At 41.7% G+C, this 23678-nt stretch overlaps 1 protein-coding gene across 1 annotated transcript; it reads right to left on the bottom strand.

Annotated features, from left to right (window-relative positions):
- Window positions 1–23365, bottom strand: LOC125528137 (protein CHROMATIN REMODELING 5-like). The gene is made up of 43 exons (XM_048692644.1): window positions 22658–23365; window positions 22472–22533; window positions 20315–20740; window positions 19802–20035; window positions 19599–19682; window positions 18928–18987; window positions 18741–18844; window positions 18496–18547; window positions 18350–18413; window positions 17842–17935; window positions 17676–17763; window positions 17460–17594; window positions 15642–15833; window positions 15489–15556; window positions 14908–15001; window positions 14679–14803; window positions 14535–14598; window positions 13437–13646; window positions 12905–13147; window positions 12690–12800; window positions 12518–12607; window positions 11943–12125; window positions 11752–11832; window positions 11437–11676; window positions 10662–10814; window positions 10369–10546; window positions 10114–10295; window positions 9241–9588; window positions 9069–9159; window positions 8164–8600; window positions 6400–6514; window positions 6020–6269; window positions 4201–5905; window positions 3733–4053; window positions 3545–3631; window positions 2865–3458; window positions 2603–2767; window positions 1937–2231; window positions 1629–1843; window positions 1222–1527; window positions 913–976; window positions 433–672; window positions 1–125 (listed from the first exon to the last, which is right to left on the bottom strand). Exons 1-43 carry the CDS (start codon window positions 23304–23306, stop codon window positions 16–18), a joined length of 9609 nt encoding a protein of 3202 aa, XP_048548601.1. The 5' UTR covers window positions 23307–23365; the 3' UTR covers window positions 1–15.
- Window positions 23366–23678: the final 313 nt, after the last annotated feature.

Genomic DNA, 23678 nt, shown 5'->3' with positions numbered 1-23678 from the left:
CCAAAACAAAATGCCCTATATATTTCCGTTTGATGTGTATGACCAATGCTCCTTCACCAGCTCACGGAAGAAAGATCCTTCGGTTTCCATTAGGTTTGTAGGTCTGTCATACTCCATTATTTTCCCTGAAAGATTATATGCATCATTAGTACGGACTATGGAAATATATGATGTAGTCCCATCTTAGAAAAATGTTTTTGCAAGACTACGATAATACAACGGAAAAAGGCGGGTCACTGTATGAAACTAGTGAAGTTAGCATCCACTAATTGGTGCCAAAAAAAGCTTGAGTAGTGTTAGGGAAAAAGAATCCACAGTGCATTTTAGTTCCGAGTATGATCTATATTCCGTATTAATTTTGTGCCCTTCAATAAGACTAACAATAAGCGAATCACTGTAGCTCTATTATGTTGGTGATATAGGAAAGCATACCGTCGCTCATTGCAAGTACCATGTCACAGTCCATAACTGTCGGTATACGGTGTGCCACTGTAATAACGGTGCATTGTTTGAATTCTTTTCGGATAGTCTTCTGAAGAACAACATCTGTTCCATTGTCTATAGAGGCCGTGGCTTCATCAAGAACTAAGATACGACACCTTCTCAAAAGTGCGCGCCCCAAACAGAAGAGCTGCCTTTGGCCCATGCTCCAGTTCGACCCGTCTTCCGCGACTGTATGACAATGATCTTGATCAGTAATATGGACCATTACACAGTTTCAGAAATTGAGCTAGCAAACAGATATATCTAGTGCGCCTAGGACTACTGACGGAAAATTGAGTAGCACGCGTATGTTCATCCTATTTTGAACTTTGAAATGGCTGAGGTATAGCTTGCTATTTTCGCAGTTTCTTAGGAACAGAAAAAATGAACTCCGGAAACTAAAGCGCATATGCAGATGGAATTTCCTACCAAGTGAATCCAATCCCTGTTCTTTCTCCTGGACAGCTTCGAGAAGTTGACATTTATCAAGAACCTGCAACAGAATAGAAGGTAAGATAACTATGGTGATTCCTTTTAAGATGTGCAAGGGACATAAAAGGAGAATGGTAACTTGTCATCTGAGATGCCCTTAATTCAGTTTGACAACGTGGTGAAATTTCTGAAACTGTTATATATATTACCTTGATAACTGAGCTAAATTGCCATGGTTAAGTCGTCTGATGATTGAATAAGATAAGAAAAGCAACATAAAAATTTATGTATCATTACATATATTACCTCCCATATTTGTTGGTCTGAGAATTGCCCAAGAGGATCTAGATTATATCTTACAGTGCCCTGAAAAAGTGTCGGATCTTGTGGGATGATGCCCAAACGTGAACGCAGGTCATGTAAGCCAATAGAAGTGATGTCCAAAGAGTCAATAATTATTTTCCCTCCAGATGGTTCGACAATACGAAACAATGCGCCAATTAATGTTGTTTTCCCACTTCCTGTTCGACCAACTATACCAATTTTATCTCCACCTTCAAACTTGCAACTGATTCCATGCAGTACAAGGGGAGCATCCTTTCTGTACCTAATCTGACAAACAAAATGTTTATACCACAATCTGTTACAATTAATCCTAAAGGTTTTCACCTCTTAAGGCACACATGTATATATTTATATTTTTGATTCATTACCTTCAAATCTCTAATCTCCACACTACCAATTTGAGGCCAATCTAGTGCCGGCCGGTTTTCTTCGATGACTTCTGCTGCTTCACTTTTTATGTCCATGTACTGGTTCACCCGTTCCACAGATATTATTTGATTCGCAAAGGTGCATTGCTTTCTAATAGAGGAAACAAAAGACATATTTAAGGAAAGACCATACGACAATGCCATTCCCACAAAACCTGCAGGAATAAAAGTAATTAGTTTCTTGATTGTAATGTTGATCTCTTCATAACAAATGCTTTTGGTGCTTGTGCTTAGCACAAGCTACTCACCAGGGCTAAAAGTTCCTGGAGGAAGAAGAACTATGAGAAATGCAGAAAAAGAAAGGACTGCAGCACTCATTATTTCAAGGCGTTGAATCAGCCATTCTGTTGTTGCAAAGTTGTAGAAGTATGGGATAGCATTCTTGTCAACAAGATCAGAATTTTTATCAAAGAAACGATCTTCTTCCTCGAAGGCCCTTATGGTTATAGCCCCTGAAATCGATTCGCCTAGGTGATTTGCTAGAGCGGACTTGGTAGTGCCATTGATCCGCATAAGTTCCTTAGCAGAGGCTAAGTAATATCTCTGCATGGCAAAAAAAGGAAAAAACATGACAGATCATCGGAAACCATCAATGGAAAACGGTTGACTAATTCACCCTTGGATGAAAAAAGCAACAAAATACATCTGCTGGTGAATGAAATAATTACTGCCAAATATAACTGTAACAAAACCAGTTACCTGTAGCCTAACTGACAAAACTATCATTGGCACTGACACAAATAGAACTTGCCATGTAACAACAGCCAATACCCCCAGATTGCTGTATCCATTCAAGCTGGCGCTAAGGCTAAACATAAACGCGAATGGGACATCAAGGTCGACAGTACTCAAATCGGAAGATGCTGGTGAATGAAATAATTACTGCCAAATATAACTGTAACAAAACCAGTTACCTGTAGCCTAACTGACAAAACTATCATTGGCACTGACACAAATAGAACTTGCCATGTAACAACAGCCAATACCCCCAGATTGCTGTATCCATTCAAGCTGGCGCTAAGGCTAAACATAAACGCGAATGGGACATCAAGGTCGACAGTACTCAAAACGGAAGAGACCTGCATTACAAGGGAAAACAGAGCTGGCCCATCATTAAAAACGTCGGAATGTGAAACAGAATTTCAACATATTTGCCATCTATTCAAGAATTCTTACCCGGCTAAGGACCCGCCCTAGAGGAGTAGAATCATAAAAGGACATCGGTGCACGGAACAAAGAATCAAGTAACTGGGAAAACAAGGATCTCGATGTCTGGACCCCGAGAACAACAACCGATAGACATCTTGATAGCAAAAACAACATCGTGCAAAGTCCGATAACAATGTACACCGTGATCAGCCTCAGTGTACTGACACGGGGATCTTGGACATTCGCCGCCATCCAAGAGTTCTGCGCTATTTGCCCCGCTATGAAGATCATGTGAGAAATGACACACAGAGAGGCATACATGAAGCCTCTGTTCTGGCGCAGGTAAATCATGTAGGGCTTAAGTCCAGTGTCTCCTGTCTCTCTTTCCTCTTCCTTGATCAGTTGGTGTGCTGGTGATGGCTTCTCAGACTTTGTGTATCCATAGATATTATGCTTCTCCTTTGTTGATGTTCCGTTTGCTCTGTGAGGAGCAACATTGTTATCAACATCTGAAACCCCAATAGTATCCTTATGGGCATTTACAAGGTCTTTGAATTCTTGACAGTCAGAGAATAGATCTCGATAAGGTGCCGACCGAATAACCTCCCCGTCTGACATCAGCTGTTAAAAATTGCCACTAGTTTAGATGATAACACGAACAAAAACTTACAGAGAGACCATTATAGATATGTGTGTGAAAGAGAGACCATAATGGAGTCGAAGACGGGTAGAAAATCGACTTGGTGGGTAACCAAAAGAACAGTCTTGTCTGAAAGAGCGCCCATGACATATTCCTGCATCTCACATATAAGTCAATAGCAACTTAATTTACACAACAGTTTGCTACTAAAATCGTTAAGCACTCTGCAAACCTTGTGATAATGGTGACCCTTACATTGAAGAGGCTGGTTGCTGTATGGGCATCGACGGCGCTGAAAGGGTCATCGAGGAGATAGACATCTGCGTCTTGGTACAGCGCACGAGCAAGCTGAAGGCGCTGCTTCTGACCGCCACTGAGGTTCACTCCCCTCTCCCCGATCTGAGTATCGTCTCCATATGGCAACATCTCGAGGTCCTTCACCAGCGAGCACCTCACGAGTGTTTCCTGGTATCTTTGGCTGTCCATACGACACCCGAAGAGGATATTCTCCTGTACGGTTCCTGTTTGGATCCATGCGTTCTGTGACACATATGCTATTTTCCCGCAGACTTGAACCTGATGAACATTTTACACATGATTGAAGCTATTGTCACATCGATCGTAGCCTTATGAACTGATAAATCTTTTCTTTTCCATTTCATAAACCTAGGTCCTCAACTGAAGATATAAAAATGAAGAGTTGTTACTAAAATGCATTATTACCGTGCCTTGAGTTCTCGGGACCTCTCCGAGTATCGCAGCCAAAAGCGTCGACTTTCCTGACCCAACCTCTCCACAAATGGCAACCTTCTCCCCTGCTTTAACCACCAAATTTACATCCTTCAGATTAAGTTTTGATGGATCTTCGCACCACGAGAACCCGCACGAGTTCATCGCTACCGGGTAACCGATGCCCACAGAGGAGCATTTCTCCTTAGCTCGTCCATTCAGCTCAGGTGCACCTAGAAACTTCTCTATCCGAGTGAAAGCAACCTTAGCCTGCACCACGACTCCAAGAACCTCCGGTATGGCCCGAATGGGGTCCTGCACCAGGCGCAGGGTAGCGATGAAGGTGAAGACGTTGCTGGCATCAAGAGGGATCTCCAGAAAGTAGCATGTCAGAAATGTCGCCGCCGAGACCCAGACAGGCGATGACCAGAAGAGGACGCTGTTGTACGCCCTGCTAAGCTGGAACGCCGACAGCCACCTGTACTCGACCTCCCTCAGCTCCTCAATGGCCTTCCTGAAGTGAGCTTCCCACGCATAGAGCTTCAACACCTTCATGTGCACCAGTGACTCGGACATGGCCTTCAACCTCGCGTCCGTCGCCTCCATCAGCTTGCTCTGGAACCTGTGCTGTAGCTTGGCCAACGGAGCGTTGCAGAGCACGGTGATGACGACGACGACCAGGGACGAGACCATGGCGGCGCCGACCGCGCTGTAAAGGATCGCCAGAGCGATGCAGAGCTGGACGACCGTCGTCCATGTCTGGTGGAACCAGTACGGGAACTCCCCGACCCGGTACGCGTCGACGGTGAGGTAGTTCATGATCTGCCCGGAGGAGTGCGCCATCTTCGCCGAGCTCGATAGCTTCTGCTGCTTCCTGTAGATGGCCGCCGAGAGGAGTGACCTCACCTGGAGCCCTAGCCTCCGCGTGCGGAAGTACCACTGCCTCTGCGACAGCGACTCGCAACATTTGCAGATGAACATGAGCGTGGCCAGCATATAGCCTTCATGCTTGGAATTAGGGGTCACTTTCCCGGTTGACAGGTTGATGAATGCCCTCAGAAGCAGCGGGCCTGTGGACAAGGTGAGCACCTTGAGCAGGGCGAAGAGACCCGAGACCATGATCCCGCACTTGTGATGAGAAGCGATAGCCCAGAGGATTGATGGTGGTGTGCCATCATGTGACGTCTGCTTCTTCTTGTTGTTGGTCAGCTTCTCCAAGAACATCGAGTACTGGCTCTGTGCCCGGTCTGCGGCGCCTAATAGCGGCATGTCTTTGTCGTCGAGGGGCTTCTGGTAGCCCGTCTTCATCAGAGGGTTGAGCCACCAGAATGTCATCTGGCTCAACATACCAGCTCTGGCAAAGGGAGTCACCTTCTGGTGGGTGCTCTCTGAAGATTCATCACTGTCAGCTGTATCAGCAGTCTTCAGTGGCTTGTATAATCCTTCATCTTCATGTCCCTCTTCGTCATGGCTGCTCTGGATGCTGTAGATGAGAAACATAACTGCGCCTGGCAGGGACAGGAGATCCAAGCAGTCCTTAACAGTGACCGTCTTCTCCGCAACAATGGCGACAACCGAGGAACAGGAGACGAACGCCGCATAGACGGTCAGCAAGACCGACCATGACCGAGCGAACGCCGGCCCGAGGAACCGGCTCCCGGCGGAGAAAGCGAAGCCGGCAAGGAGCAAGCTAAATCCCTGGGACAGCGTCACAAACCACCAGTGCGGCAGGTAAGTAGAGGCATCTGGATTGTTGTCGAAGTTGCTCCCCAGCAGCATCCAGAGTCCTAGGACGAGGTGGAACAACCCCAAGCAGCCATTGAACGACACGGCTGCCAGCTGCAGCGGCGAACAGGGCCTGAGAAGCCGCCGGTGTGCAGAGGATGCTCTGCTCTCGGGGAGTCGGACGACGAACCGGGGCAGGAGCGCGAGGGCGAGCGGCACGACGATGCCGGTTTCCACCAGGTGGTTCGCGCAGGTGGAGGCGTCGAATACTTGTCTGAGGACACCCTGGTCGCAACAAGCCGGGCTCCCACACAAGTTCATCAGCGTCACCCAGGAACCTGAAGCATAAATCACGGAGCATTGCGTCGCAGTGAGATTCCCCAGCTCTTGTAGTAGCATTGTAGCAATGCTGATGTAGCTACTACGCAGCAACGTGCATGGGAGGGGTGAGAAAAGTACAGTGCTTACCTGCGAGGGAGCTCATCTGTGCGAGTGTGCGACGACGAACAGATGGATCGAGCAGAGTCCTGCAGCACTGCTTGAAGCTGAAACAGCAGCCGCAAACAGGGCATGGAGTAGAACACTGCACGATTCGATCCCAAGGTTCAGTTCTTTGGTTAGTTTATTATGGTTTTTCCCGGAGCTTTGGCAGTGTGCGCACACGGCATATGCCAAAGAATAACAGAGCCGTTGGTCTCGTGCCTCGGCGTCGCGGGCTTTTTTAATCATGAATGATTTGGGGGGAATCTCCTTGCTACTACTATTACTCAAGCAAAGCATGAAACGCAGATACAGAGAGGAAGGGGGTCTGCCCCATACCCATCTGGCGAATGCCGACGAGCCGGGTAATTCGTAACCAAACTACGAACAAAGAATCCAAGCCAACCAAAACCCGGAGCCAACAGACGAACACATCCAACGCACGAAGGGCATCGCCCGCCGCGGGAGCAACTTGACGAAGGTACCAAATGCAAGAGCAAAGTCTACAAGAGGATCCTAAGCATGGGAGCTTGGAGGAGGTACGGGATAGCCCCCAGAACTAACAACGACCACGATGAGATGCGCCAGCTCTGTTGGCATAGACCATGGATCGGACAGAACCCGAAGGAGCATCGGATGATGCAAGAAGGGAGGACGAGAGAATCACCCAAGCCACGGATCTAAAATCCACACAGCTCCTCCAAGCACCGGGCGGCGGTGACAGAAGGGAGCGCAGGAGCGCCTTGTAGTGCTATCAACTTCAAATTTGGACTCCCTGCTGCATATTACAATGCTGTGACCCATCCAACTAATAATATACTTCTACCATTTACACAAAATTCCAAGTTTACAGTGCAAGCACAATATTAAAAAAGAGCCAGTGCAACCACAAACTCCACAATTTCAAAACGGCTGCATCGCTGAATGATTTGCAGCCAACACTGATGATAAAAGATGTGTGCGTTTTATGATTCATGAATAGAGAATGCCAAAGAAACCTACAGCTTCGAGGAAATACAAGTCAGAAAAGTTGTACGATAACCCAATCAGCCAGGTTACCAACAAGTATGGCAAGCTTTCCTCAGTTCACCGGTACCACAGGACCTGGGGCAGAAGATGGAAATGCAGTTACTCTGAAATCCATAAGATCTCAAAACCAACTCATGGTTCTGGCAGGCATGTGGATAGCTAACTTCCACGCGCCCCGGTGGTCCATGCCTAGTTCTTTGGTGATAGTTGATTTGTTACATCAACAACAACAAAATCATATTTGCAAAAACATCTGGAACATGTGAGCACACGGGGAAGAGAGACAGAGAATGTCCAACTAAACCAAATTTTCATTATATATAATGCACTGTAAAAGACCGTACATGTATTGAGACTGAACTATAGATCATTTGTTTGAGATGAACCTTCTTAAAGACCCCAACGGAAATTTTCTTCTTCTATTAGACCACAAAACTGGACCGACAAAATTTTCAAGACTCTTCCTCTTGGCGGTTTACAAGACCCATGTATTTGTTTCAGTGTCAGGAATCTTCTGTGCACATCAGCCGTTTCTTCAAGGCACAGACTCCAAGCTGTGATCCAGACAAGATTTTGACAGCTTATTCTTTTGTCTTGCCTAAAAAGAATTTCAATTCTCCACTTCTACCTGCATAGAAGCTGAAGACTCCTAGGAATTGACAAAGCTGACTACTTCAGCTAAAGCAAAGGCCCATGCCCGGCAGGGAAACGACTGGGATGAACACCTCTCTTTGATCTTTCAGTGCCATATCGTCTCATTTCGACTGGACCCCAACCAAGAATACCAGCAGAACTGCTAGATTCCTGGGACCTGTTACCATTTGCCATAAATGGAGGAGGTTGATACATCGTTTGGGTGTCAAACTGATTATCCTGATCAGCTCTCCTCCGGCGCTTCCAGGCTTCCGAATTCCCAGTGTTTTCACCATTATTAAGAGGCTCGGGAGTGTGCTGGAAAGACCTTGTTGACCTTTGGTTTCTAGGAGGATGAGGCTGATTTGAAGAACCTCTGTTAGGAGCGGGTGCAAAATTGCCACCATGTGAGGGGCCGACTCCAGCTTCCATTTGGTCCTGACAAACTTTTAAATAGAGATCACACAATTGCTCCCCAGACATATTTGAAAATCTTGCCACATAATTCCATAATCTTGTGGTCATACCTGCAAACAATGCAATTGTTTAGATAGGTATCTTTTGACAGTATATATAAGTTCCGGAAAAAAAATAGGAATATCAATGTTCATGAAAGAATGTCTCTAGAATGTTCATGAATATGAATGTCTCAAGAATGTCTCTAGAATATGGATGATCTGGAAGCACAGGAACGAGTGTGTCTTCGACAATGCAAGACCTTCGGTCGATGGGCTACTGGACAAGATCAAGGACAAGGTCCAATGCTGGGCAAAGGCTGGGGCTCAAGGGCTCAGGGTTGTTTGACCCCATCCTGGGATGTCCACTGATTAGACTGTTGGTTTTGTAAAACTCAAATCCTAGAAGGATTATAATTGTACCCCTATCTTTTCAATGTAATAAAGCGCAAAGGTCCTTTGCGTTTTCTCAAAAAAAAAACAATCAAATTATTCATCACATATGCTTCCTACAAAAAGGTAGGAGCTACCAACACTTACGGGACTGCTTGTACGATTCTACATGTTGGGCAGCGACTTTTCCAATCTTTTCACCGATTATCTGGAGGTACCGGCGAATTCTTGAAAGAACCTGCACACATGCTTATAAGGTTAGAGTGGCAGTAGAGCATTTTAAGAATAGATTGTCAATATCAAGATATAAAGCAGAAACCTTTTCCTTCGGAAGATTTAAACTTGTATTCTGTAACCTATCGAGGCGTTTCAATATGTCCTGCTCTTCATCCAAAGCTTCAGAGCACCATTCCAGCCACTTTTCCTCCTTTTCCAAACGATATTTAATCTGTTCTTCAGACTCTGAAATTTCACCCTCTTCTCTTGCTTCAGCTTCTTCCACCACCTTGCGTTTCTTAATGTCATCTTTGTTCGACTTAATATCCTCTTGTGGTTTTGCATCTTTTTGCCGGCCTTTAAACGATCGAGCACCACCGTTTTCATTATTGACTTTTTGGCTAGCACCTCCTTTGGCTTTTGAGCTCTTTCCACTCAGATTGGCATATTCCTAGAAAAGCAGAATTTTCTTGTCAATGGATTAAATTGTCAAAGTTGGACACATGCAAAAGATACAACTATTGCATATAAAAAAAGATACAGAATTCAAATCAAGCTTTGATTTATATTTTTCAAAAAAAATGGCTGTCAAACAGAAGAACTGATAGTGAAGCAAAAAAAAAGCTCACGAGTTGCTTGAAAAAAAAATCATATCAGTAAGTATGTGTACAGGGATATTGTGAGCAGAATGGTACCACTAATCTTGGTGGAACCAGAAAACTTCAAAAGCATGGATCAGGGCATAAAGAGGTTCAGATGCTAGCTTAACATCAATAATTAATTAATCACATCTGACTCGACATCCAAACATGAGCAAAATAGACAACCTCAACCTTCCGATTTTATATTAGCTCTAGAAAATGCAGATGTGCGCTTCACATACAGAATATGCAACGTAAGATGCACTTGCACATAAACAGCATACAAACAAGCACAACCGCACACACGGAAGAGGATGAAAGGTCAGGGAGAGTACCTTTTGCAGGAGAGCACTAGCACGATTATCCAAATTTGGTGCGCGTGGTAAAAATGTTTCTCTCTCACCAAGTGTTGCTGGTGCAATTTTTGTTGTCAGCCCAAGCTTTGGATCCAATCGTATCTTCTCCCAGTTTCCATAACCATACCAGTGAATTCCAAGCAGCAATCTTGCATCATCAGCTAAAGATATAAAAAGATTTATGAGCTCATATTCTCAAACATTTTTACAGAAGCTAAGTCAAACAGCAATTACTTTCAATCCATCCACAGCTTGCTGACCACTGTGGCTTTTTGTAAGGTGATTGGATCCGGTATTGTCTAACTGGATCTTTGTAACGTGCGATGCGCTTTGCCAAGCATTGAAGCTCTTCAACACGAGCCAACAACTCATAGGCCTTCACTGGTACACCAAAAAAATCCAACACTGTGCCCTATATTTGAAGTACAATGAACTGAACTCAATAAAGGAAGATAACGCACAAGGAAACGACTACATATGGATCGGAGGGAGGACCATTTTCTCTAAGGCATCACAATGAAATATACCTTGATGTCTGTGTTCTCTTTCACAGCTTCCTGACAGCCATCAATGAGCGACTCATACAGCTCAATTTGTGCTTCACATGGAGCCTTTGCTATTGCACCACCAACATCATCCACAATTAAGCCAATTTGGCTTGGATTTCCAAACTTTTTAACCTGAAGTTCACCATGAGAATTAGATAGATGAAGCCGGAGAAAATACGCCAACCACATATATAGCTCCTGAAACAATACAATGCAATCTACAAATTTTGCATACAAATTTCAGAAAACTGAACAGAAAAAACATAGTACTGGTACCAAAACTTGCAGTGACCATGTAATTATACGCACCAATAAAATAAAATTAACCCACAGTTCACATTTATAGTGTAATAAATGCATTGATAACTAAAATTATGACCATTCCATTTAATAACAAGTACTCCCTCCGTAAACTAGTATAAGAGCGTTTAGATCACTACTTTAGTTATCTAAACGCTCTTATATTAGTTTACAGAGGAAGTAACTAAGTAGGAGTTAAAAGACCAAGGTAGCAGGAAAAAAGAGGCAAATATACTTTGATGGTCGCACACTGACACGTTAATAACTAAAATTATCTAGTTGCAGAACATCTCTAATAAAACAAGATGAGAACCTATAATGTAACAGATCTCATGATCATATTGTTATAATAACCGTGGAACTAAGATATATAATGCATACTTCAGGATATGTGCAAATATAATCAGTCAGAGAAGCAGAAGAATCAAATATGCTGGTAGTGGGCGGAGATTACCGCTCGAACAAAGCGGGAGGCATCCTTCTTAGGCATATTTCCAAATGACCAGTTCCGTACTTGAGCGACTGCTCCATCAATAAATGGTAACGAAACCATTGTGTCGACTGTTCTGCTGGAACGCCGCCTTGGCTTTTCTTGTGCGTCAACCGCTCGCCTTTTCCTGCTGCTATTTTTGTCGAGTTGGTGATCCTCCACATAGCTCTTTTTATTCCGTGCAGCACGAGGTGCTAAAGTTTCCTGCAGAACACATTCTATTACTCTCTGGTTAAGTTGATGGCAAGCAAGAACTGAATCAGAAGTCCAAATAAATACCTGACCCATATCTGCGGGATCTGGTTGTATTAGTCTACTCCAGAATGAGGCATCATCCTCACCGCTGGAAAAATTAGCAACCTAACCAAAATACTTAAAACAATTAATAACATATCCAAAATACTAAGAAACATTAATGCACAATAATTTCTGTGCTCTGCATCAGTTTATGGTTGTGCGCTGTCACATGCCTTGAAAGCACTAAGAAGCTCATTTCCTTCTTCCCCTTCAGCAGCCTTTGTTTCAACTTTCTCAGCTCTCTCAAGTATTTCATCAATGTCCATGCTCTCAAGCTTCCTCTTGGTCTCTTCATCAGTCTTCTCTTCTTTGAACAACTCCTCTGCCCCAAACCTCAGTATGGCTGAAAGTTCATTCTGCCAAATGATATGGATTTCATCACTAGAGCAAGAAGAAAGAAATACTCCAAATGTGTCCACTAGTAAGAGACTCAACAATTCAAGGTAAAACGTTTTCCCCACTGAATTTCGCAGATCGGATGTCCATTTTATATACTGTCTAGGGAATGTGTACACTAGGGCAGAAGCCAAATGCATGCTATAATGGAAGTCAATGAACCTGCACTAAGGCTACAAGCTATATCACAACAAAAACAACAATGCAAGTGCATGTAAAACATTAAAGCATAAACAAAATTAAAACATATCTAGTTAACAAGTAACTAAGAGAATTTCTACACCAACATATACTAGACAAGTTGTCATCCAAACTAACCCACGAAAACAAGACAGCTTAGGCAAAATACTACCTTATCAAACATGGAGCCACCCTTTTTGGTTTCTTTCTTCTCGAGCCTGCCCTCAGCATTCAGCTTCTGAATCACCAAGTGATCAAGAACCTGAAATAAATAAGTAAAATAAATTAAACACATCTCATGTATTTTCATTTGAACACTATACGAACACATTCGGTGTCTGCACCATTTTTTTCTTTGCCCGCTCCAATATATCCTCTTCAACACTTTTGCAGGTGACAAAACGATAGATGTTGACAGTATCTTGTTGCCCAATCCTGTGTGCCCTACTCATTGCCTAGCATCACATCAGGATGCACAAAAAAAAAGAGGGAAGATAAGCAAATGTTATTTAACAATTAAAACATCCATAACATCATAGTCACAGATAGATTAGAGGACCTGTAGATCATTTTGAGGATTCCAATCTGAATCAAAAATTATCACTGTATCTGCTGTTGCAAGATTAATACCAAGTCCACCAGCACGTGTAGACAGAAGGAAACAAAAATCATCGCTTCCAGGAGCATTAAAATGTTCCATGGCCTGGTGACGAAGATCCGCTCTTGTACTGCCATCAAGCCTCTGAAACTGGAAGCCTCGAAGGGATAGGTACTCAGAAAGGATGTCCAGCATCCTCACCATCTGGAAAGATGAAAATTCAGAAACCATTTATACATGTATTGTCCGATATACTGATGTTGGCGCTATAAGAACGCGGTTCCTGTAATGGTAACACAATACATTCTGTCCACTGCCAACTAATCCAACTCACATCTGTAAGCTGGTTATTTTCATCAGTTGGATTACATAGTTAATAGAAGAATTGGTGGTTTTATCAGTACCGATACTAGAATAATATATCCAAAACTAATAATAGCTCTGCTAACTAAAACTGAAAAATTACATCATTTGAAAGCAAATAATAAATAACCTGAGAGAATATAAGCACGCGATGATTAGTCTCCCGCAGTCTCAGCAGTAGCTTGTCCAACAAAACTAACTTCCCACTACTCATAACAATACGTTCAACTTTATTGCGATCACCAATGCTATCTCCACCATAACCATGATCAGCACTTTCAAACAAGAATGGATGGTTGCAACACTTTTTTAACTCGACGACAACATTCAAAAGTGAGACCTGCATATATCATGATCCAGCCAGCCAGACAAATTAGTATAAATAGCAACTCAAATATGCTGAACAAGAAGAGCAATTGTTTACAGAATAAACGATGAACATCAAAAAACAAAAAATAATAGTACATGATATCCAAGCAGCTAGAGCTATCTAAAAAAGATTATACTTTGCATATGCAACCCTAGACAGGCTATTACAATTAATTACTCCCTCCGTCCCATAATATAAGAGTGTTTTTGCCACTACACTAGTGACAAAAACGTTCTTATATCATGGGACGGAGGGAGCATATGTAGAATAAGAAAAAATGCCTCTTAAAAACACACAATAACATAGATTCCTAGATAACAAGAGGATGATATTCATAGATTGCCCTTCTTTGGCCGACGCCGTGACACCTGATGATAGACACTTAGTGCTCAGTAATTCCACAGCATAAACACACTAATTGAGTTAAGTTCTGTCTATAAGAGGGGCAATATAATGCACAGAGGGGCCAAGCCTTCCTTTTGATATTGCAACGGATTTTTCAAAGGCCTATTATTTGCTATTTTAAATATACTAACAACCATCCTACCAAGATGTGGTTCTCATAATAATCAAGCATTACATCATTGCTCAATAAACAATGGTCCAAGACCCCTATTTATCAAATGTTTCCCATTTCGCAGATACAGGATCTTCAACATTGGCCAACCTACATGTTAGACTAACATAATGAGCAACCTATGCAAGCAGTTCTGTGAAGTGGCGGTTCTTCACAAAATATATCGAAACAAACCCATTTGTTTAACACTTTAACAGCACAAACTGACAGAAAAACGAATTGTTGATACCAACTGGATAAATAAATAAACTGATAAAAAAATTACACTCATGAATTAATACCTGATTCCCACGAACTCCTTTATTCAGATTCTGAAAATTTCGCTCTAGAATCCACTTGTAATATCTAGCAAAAAAATAAAAAAGGTTCATTTCAAGGAGGAATGAAATGCATTATTGAACTTATAAGTTAATACGAGAACATACTGTTTCTGTAGGGGAGACATTTCGATACGAAGAATTCGCTCAATTTTTGGAGGTAGAGACTTCTCGACATCTTTTATAACTCGCCTTAAAATATGGGGCCTCAATTCCATGTGAAGATTTGCAAGCTACAAAAAGATCAAAACAAAGAGAGTTAATGATTATCAAATAGTATAGGACAATTGTGAATACAATCCAGGTCAATACAAAACCATCATTCACAAATTAATACCTCAGTTTCATTAAACGAACTCAAATTTTTGTATCTCTCAACAAAAGTATCCTTGCTGTTAAATTTGACTGGATCAAGGAAATGAAGTAGTGCCCTGCAAACAAAAAAACAGGAGAAAACTATGAGCATACTTGGAACCTGAATTTTGCGCACATGGTTGTACGCAAACTATGTATTTTCTCTTTTTCATCCACTTCAAGAAGTTGATTTTCTAAATAAAATAATCATGAGTAGTCATAATATGACATGCACTTCCAAATATGATGAAAAAATAACATGCGTCTTGCACCAAAAAAAAGACATATTCTGCACCTGCAAAATCATATTATTCACCATGCAGGCTGAATCAGTTTTTTTTGTGCTGGATGCATGGTCATATTTTTATCACAAACTTTAGACCTGTGCATTTTATACTACGATGAACATCCATGTTTCTTCTCAAAAAAGTTGAACTATTTTGCCATTTCACTTCTGAATTACACACTCACATATTGCAGTATCAAATTACAAGTACCTAGCAACAATGCAAACATATATTAAAAAAAATGTCTAGCTCAAGTCTGCATAAGAAAAGGACATACCACAGCTCTTCAACACTGTTCTGCAAAGGGGTCCCAGTTATTAGCAGCTTATTTTTGGTGCTGAACTCCTGAGAGAACAAATACAGTTTTATCTTTTTGCGGTAATTACCCAATACATAGGCTGTTACATTTAGTTCAAGAGAATATCCGTACCAAAAGAGCAATATACAGTGATGCTTCAGAATTCTTCAAACGGTGGGCTTCATCAACCATAAGATAATTCCATTTGATTTTTGAAAGGACGGCTTTGTCCTTAAGTATCACCTCATAAGTAGTAATCAAAGTATGGAATTTTACATGCCGCCCACCCTTCTTATTTGTAAAAAACTCATGCTGCTGACACATCTGCCGCCAATGGATTAGGAAGAATGTCAAGCACAATGCAAGGTGAACACAACTCGTTAGGAAGTGTGGAACTAAGAACATGCCCTTTAAAAAAGCATATTTATTGGTAATTGACACTTTTGAATGCAAAGTCCAGAAAATAGAAAGAAAAGCAGGAACCAAATGAGCAAACAAAGTAACATAGCCTAAAAACAACCTGGCAGATATATATAAACATAGTAGCCAAAACATGATGTGCAACGGTTCTAAATTATGCAGAGCTCTGATCTGCTCAAGATCCATGATTAGCAAACGGATTCATCCCACACACGATGTGATATATGCCGCAACAAAGATGAATTATACCATTCATGAAGCTCGGTATAGTAAAAGGATATACTCATCTTCTGCAGAAGTCTGCAAATATAAGTTTCAGTAGGTTCTAAAAAGCTAGTGATAGCTCCACTATCCCATTTTAGGATCCTAACAGTAAACAAGGCGCTAAAACTGTGATTTTGAAATAATTAGAGACATTATAGATTTTGGGGTCCTCCCTACGAAAACCAGGATTAAGTGTTGGTTCCCTAAATTTTCGCTGTAAACACTGACCATTTTTACCCACTTATTAATTTCTCTTTGCTTGTTTCTAAAGCATGGAAGAAAATTAAGATCGTGTGCTACACTCAATACTGAGTACGTCTGATTTTTACCATGGTGTCCAAATCACCAAGGTACATACTTTGCGACTTGAAAATGAAATTGTAAAAGAAAAAATGTTCTAGGTAACCACTAGGTAGTAGATGCCCCTTTGCTGCTGTGATTCTGCCTTAGGCCTTGTTCGGTTAAACCTCTCCTGAAGGGGATTGGAGAGGTTTTGAGGGGATTGAGTGAGATTTTGACTTGTATGGGATTTAATCCACCCCAATCCACTTCAATCCCCTTCAATTTTGTTGGAACCGAACAAGCCCTTAATCAGCAGATCGAGCACCACGGACTACCTGGTCATTTACTTATGTGCATGGAACCACGTAAGCTAAATTAATTGTTACAAAGAAGATAGGATTGACGAGCATGTGTTCTTGGTATTTAAAATATTTAAACTATGCTCAGCAGCAACCTGTAGGTCCCTGCTGTTGTCCATTAACAAATTGTGCTCCTTACAAATAATTATGTGCAGCTACTAATCAAAAGAAGCGCTCACAACTGCTTAGGATTGAGGATAAAAGAAGAAGAACAAAGGTTGTATGAAAACAGTGTCTAAAACAAAGTGTGCACCACAATCACAGTGTTCAGTGAGCCCATCGGATGGCAAACTAGCAGAATAGCAAAGCTCGGTACCTTCAAAGTGGAACAACTGACAAGTACATGACCAGCAACACAATGCAAGAAAAGCTTGCTCAAACAAATAACAATAAGCTCCTTTCAAGTTTACATAATATAGGAGTTTAAAGGACAACCAGTATGTTTTATAACCAGCAGCAACTTAAATAATTACATGAATTGACGGTATGTGATAATGTTTACATTCAACAATTAGAAACATTAGGTGTCATAAATAAAAAAGGGTTGCCAACATATGAAAACGGCATTTAGTTGCATGCAAACCTCAAAAGAAGCAAGACATGTAAGAAATTTACTGAGCTTTACCTCTCTGCTAGCACGATTTCCGACATAAATTACAACATTCATGTCAGGTAGCCACTTCCGAAATTCTTTTGCCCAATTTGACAATGTTGAGAGCGGCACCACGACAAGAAACGGGCCATTAATTTCTTGAGCATTCTGCAAGATACATACCAAGTATTGTTAATCAGTAAAAAGATCCTGGTACCATGCAAAACAAGGATCATGTGAAAAAATTACATGAAGGAAGCCAAGCATGGAAACTGATTGAATGGTTTTTCCCAGACCCATCTCATCGGCAAGAATAACGTTAGTATCATTTCTCCACCTGTTTTACAAATGAATCAATGAGCATGGATTGGCAAGCAACGTGCTTTTGTTATGCATATCTATAGATTTTACATACCCATTAACGAGAAAGTTTAGGCCTTCAAGCTGATAATCGCGAAGTTTACCTCCTTTTAGCCATTCTGGTTGATCATCAAGCCTTCTCAAACTAGCTGAGTAACATAAACTTAGTATTAGATGAAGTTCAAGAATAGTGATACAGCAACGCAAGGAAACGGATAACTCAAGACCAGACCATGGATCGCCTAAGTACAAGTACATAATTCAACAATGTCAATTTGTGATGGTGCTCAGGAAGTCAAAATCCACAAAAGAAATGCAAAGTCTAAATAGATAGCATTCATTGCATCACATGACACAGTACCTATAAATATTTGGTAACTTATGGGAAACAAGGTGGAAATGCCATTTTACAATGAATATATCTCTAAAATTATTTATGCTTTCTAGGTCAACAAGGGAGAAAATTTCCAATCCACAGGGAAGACACTAGTCCTCAAAGCCAAAAAAAACTATCAAGTTCAGTCATCAAGTATGCAAGCACAGATTATGCATAGAAACGCTACCTTTGCTTTTCTTCCTTTGGAAATCAACTGTTTTCCCCAGTATGGCAGTGGCAACTTCACGGGCCTGTTGTTTAGTGTAAACCCAATTAACATACAAACTTATGTAGCTATGAAATACCGGTGGATTAGATACATAGAATGCCTACCCTGTATTCATCTATTGCTTCTTGAGCAAATTCAATATCTGTATCTTTTTCCCTGCAAGGCAACAGATAATGTGGGCAACATGAATACAACAGAAAAGCATGGATACAGCTGTACAGGGTCAACCAAAGAATTTAACATATCCATAGACATTCCATTCAATGGGTCAGCGCAAATAAACATCCACATGCAAAGTATTATCATAGCTACGAAAATGACTAACCCAGAATCAAGTCATAAAAATTACCAGGTCGATTCTGCGTAAGGAAGTCCCTGCCATTTGACTAAATATTCTGGCACCACAACATCCCCATCCACTTTGGTTGCCCTATCAGCAAATACCCGTTCAACCTGGAGATTGATACTTAAGACAGAGTACAAATACAAAAATAAGTCTGTTTATTAATAGCCTAAAGTTGGGATTAATGTGAAACCTGGCTATATTGCTTAATAAGGTCCAACTCCATTTCCTTGCCGACATCATGCACCTCAACCTGATAGATGAAGAGGCATAGAGTTGATGAATAAATATATCAAATAGTCGACATTTTGTTCAAGACTAGAAATATTAAACACTTCAGTCATTTATGAACCACATAATACAGATCTCGATATTTATAAAAATGCAGTGACATGCTATCCATTAATTGTTACTCCTTCTGTTCCAAAATATAAGGTGTGTTACTTTTCCCATAAGTAAAATGTATCTACATTTGACCAAGTTTATAGCAAAATATATCAACATCTACAATACTAAATAAATAAAATACAAAAATATACTTCATGACGAATCTAATGATAAGGATCTGGTATTGTAGACGTTGATATTTTTCTCTACAAACTTGGTTGAAGTTATAGAAGTACTTTTTGAAAAAAAATAATACACCTTATATTTTGGAACGGAGGGTGTACTTGATAGTAGTTAACATATCATGGTGAATATTATTTTCCTAAGCATGCACATACATTTCTCTTCCACTCTTCAAGACAAATGTTTGGTTACTATTTATTGTCTGGATATGCAGTACAACTGACAGTTACCGTGCTTTGCTTCTTGTCAAAGAGTTAAAACGCAAAAGTGCAAAAGCCAAAAGTTTTTTGTTACCTCTTCGCGCGATAGTGACCTCTTGTACCTCTGCTCCTCGGACACTCTTTTCATGTAGTTTAGAACTTTTTTAAATCCACTAACCTGTCATTTTAAAGGTAAAGTGAACACACATCTAAAGAAATAGGCTAAAGAGATAAAACACAAACAGCAAATATTACAAACAGAAATTGTAAGCAGAAGATATCCAGGTGAGCTCTTACACTACGAAGCTCGGATAATGTCTTCCACTGACAATGTAAGTAAGACTGCCCTTTCCATTTTATGTAGAACTCTACATCATCCCATTGTTGATCAAAATCTAATGGCATGCTCATAACAGTAGGTTGAGTCGATTGACCATTCCTCAGTGCATCCTCAGCGACACCCTTTGGCTGATACCAAATGACCCTTTCAATTGTTTCTCCATCTTCTTCATCTTGATCCTCCTTCAAGAGCTAGATACATTGGAAATATGTTAGTGATCTGAGATCAAATTTTATAAAGGTGCACACAGCATACATAAAATAGATTTATAAACAGTTAATGCCAACTAATAGTGGGGTAACCCTTAAGGAAGGACTGAAACAAAAAGGATATCGCAAAAGTGAAGACATTTTGTAGTCACCAACTACTCTACTCCAGCACATGGAAAAAGTAAGAATTTCATCTAATTTAAACCTCAGACATATCGGTGACATAAATAATTTGATACATAATTCAAACTGAACTCTAACCTTTTGTTGTTTAGTTGACTTCTCCTCACTATCGTCACTGTCACTTTCAGCATATGAGATATTTCTCTGTGTCCTCCTCCTCCCCGAAGTTCGGGATTCATTATGGGAATTGACATTTGAGAAAACATCATTATGGCCCACAGTTTTCAGATGCAACCTGACAGGTTTTTTCGGTCGATGACTAAAATCAGGACTGTTGGGTGCATCTGAGTCTTTTCCTGAAGAATATTCTTCGTCTGTGAAAGATACACCTCGTTTGCGTGGAGCCTGCATAGGAAGCTTTTTTCGCTGGGAAGTTTTAGTTCCTCCGACCTTAAGTCGTTTCGATTGCCTCCTACTATCAATAAAATCATCATCATCATCCGAGAGCTCAAGCTCATCATCTTCTTCTTCTTCGCCTGAGTTCTCACTGTCCACAAGCTTCTCCTGAAATTCGAGTTTCACAAGGTCAGCTTAAATAATAACAAACAAAAAGGTCATATAGCTAAACTGGAATACTAATAAAAGAACAGTGTGAAAGCTATCATGACCACAAACCACAAAAAAAACAGCATTACAGAAGAAGAAAATCTACACCTGTTGAATGAATTCAAAATTTCCAACAAAAAACCCTAAAGACTAAACTGATTAAGAAAAGCATGACTAGAGGAGCAAGAATATGCATGTGTCCTCGTATGTTCACAGTACACAAGGAATATACACCCCAGAACATTGCTACAATGATGTGCTATTAGCCATAATGTCACCCCAGAACATTGCTACAATGATGTGCTATTAGCCATAATGTCACCCAAGAAAATGCGAAGTACATGAACTGCAACCATGACATTCAACTACAGAAATGTATTGAATTGAACAACTCAAGGATTTGGTTAGAAGTTTATGAATGAATGCATTAATGCAGCTGCCACGGGCAACTGTCTTCTATTATTACTTTCTTTAAAAACATGAAAGACAAAAGCATATGCTTCTTCCAAGCTTCCGTGCATTTCCACCATATTTGGTTCTTGTTTATACCATAGACCCTGATTCGCAATTCGCTTGGTTCGGGATTCAGGATTCGCTACATCTGTGCCGATCGGATTCAATGGAGGGTACACATCTCTAATTTGCGAATTGGAGAAGGGGTTCGTGAACCCGGCGATTATGATTCGCCACCTCTATTATACAGTGTACTTTTCTCTTTATGGGGATGTACGGACTAGGTGGGCCACATATCTAATTATACATCTGATCCATACGTAATAAAAGGAACAGCCCATTAGGCCCACCAGAGAATGGAAACCTAACCTGCTGGGTTCACATCCTGACGTCCTAGTCCTTGTGACCCCAGCCGCCACACACGCACACATCTTTCTTCTACCTCGCTTCAGGCACGCATCTTTCCTCTGTTCTAATGCTAGTTCGTCTCCACCTTAATACAGGCCCCCCTCCCTGCTCTCTCCCGTGCCGCTCGTGCTCTGGTGGATGGAGGAGAGGAGCCTGCAGGCATGTATCGCCACAGCACATGAGGAGCTGCGACGGGCCAACAGCCATGTCTCCACCACCGCCGTCACCTGGACAGCCCTGGCAACAGAGGAGCTGCGGTAGCATCTAGCCCGTAATGGATGCTGAATCGATGGGTTCACTTGAGATCCACGAATCGGGAGGAAACTTGAGATCAGTTCTAGTTCGGCGAATCGGGCAGTGATTTCCGATCTGGATCGAACCCCGATCTGGATCTGGATCTGGATCGAAGTTCAAGGCCTCACCCAGCGAATCCGGTAACTCTGGTTTAAACATGACTCTATTTACTGTAGTTCTTCTGTCTCCAAATTTCTCAAAGAATACTTATTTGATCTTCAGGTTATAATTTGGAGTACTTTTATGTATTTCCTCTTTTGAAAAATCGATCGATTTTGTGCAAGTTGGATCAGCTAGGGCACTCTTTTCACCATGCCAATTAAACAGATGCTGGTCAGTTCATCTTCACAAAATAAATTATAAACCATACAACTTAGAAGTTAGCGGCAGTGTCATGTAGTTCTAAAAAACATCGGCAACAAACTTCCACTGCACCAGCTAACCTAAACAATAACATGTAGCATAATGTGTAGACAATACAATAAATTGCTGAAGTTACACGTGCGATAATAAAAATTCCAGTTGGTAAATGACCTTAACAGCAGCCTTGTCGGTTTCACTGTCTGGCTCAAAATCCACATCATCTGGATCATCTTCTGCAAAAAAGGAAGAAACAAATTTTGAGTCAACAATGAGCTGGACCATCTTCTGCGGATGGAGAAAATTAGCAAATGCAACAGAAAATTTGGCTGAGAACAAGGCTGCACGTATAAATATTACCATCTGCGTCATCGTCGTCATCGTCGTCATTGTCATTCTCATCATTATACGCATCGTCATCGTCGTCATAAGCACTGCCCTTTGTCGACTTCTTTTGTCTTGAGGGTACAGATTTTGATGCGACCCCAGAAGTGGAACAGCTTGGGTGGCTCATCCCACGACGATTCAATGAATCACTCTGCTCCTCTCTGTCCTGCTCATAATAGTCATCAGAGAGCATTTCCTCAGCGGGCACATCCCCGTGCCCTCTGTTTAGCTCATCATCCTCTCCACTACCATCCATGTCATCATGTGAGCTAGCCGCAGACCCGTCTTCCATTCCCCTATCACTATTTGATGGTTCTTCCCCTTCCATGGATCTGCAGTCCTTCAAAAAGTTTGTACCCCATGGGCCAGAAGGGCCACCTACTCTCTGAGCATTCTGCCCTGATTTAATCTCAGAAGGGTTCAGACCTGACTGGCCAGCTTCGTATTGCTCCTCCTCACTGTGGTAGGCATCATCAGCCTTCTCATTCAAGTTCAACTGGCCTGAGTTCAAGTCGGCGTCCCTATCCCTGACTGACTCATACGCGCCTTCGTCATCAGCCTTCTCGTTCAAGTTGTACCCTCCCGAATCAGCCCTGCTCCCAGAATTACTGAAGAATGCCATCACAATTTATGACAACACAACATGAAGAAACTGGGAGCGCTTCAGCAGTCTATTGCTCCCTGCAGTTTATAAAATGAAGCTAATTTAGAACCTCAGTTGGGTAGCTCATGGCCAAAGTCTGATGCCCTAAACAAGCATCGGAACTCGGATGCTATTGTTTTAGTAAGCTATTGCTAGGGGTTGGTCGTTTTGTAAGCACCAAATGAACCAAACTATGGCGGGGAAGAAACAAGTGTGCGGAGCTCTAATCGAAATAGAGCAGTGGAAGGCAGCGCAGCAAGGCGCTGAGCAGCCTCGAGCGCGCGAGCTTCGAATTGGATTCCGAAACCCTAAATCCCGACCGATTCGCGCGCCGCCCGATAGATCGGCGCC

Source organism: Triticum urartu, unplaced genomic scaffold, assembly GCF_003073215.2.
Source record: "Triticum urartu cultivar G1812 unplaced genomic scaffold, Tu2.1 TuUngrouped_contig_4661, whole genome shotgun sequence".
In the NCBI taxonomy this organism is placed as follows: Eukaryota; Viridiplantae; Streptophyta; class Magnoliopsida; order Poales; family Poaceae; genus Triticum; species Triticum urartu.
This window is presented reverse-complemented; position numbering and strand designations above follow the sequence as displayed.

Coding starts and splice junctions, on each gene's coding strand:
- LOC125528137 (XM_048692644.1), bottom strand. CDS start 23,306: ATGGCATTCTTCAGTAATTCTGGGAGCAGGGCTGATTCGGGAGGGTAC. Junction 17,936..18,349: donor CCAAAGGAAGAAAAGCAAAG/GTAGCGTTTCTA, acceptor TATGTTACTCAG/CTAGTTTGAGAAGGCTTGAT. Junction 17,764..17,841: donor CTAAACTTTCTCGTTAATGG/GTATGTAAAATC, acceptor TTTGTAAAACAG/GTGGAGAAATGATACTAACG.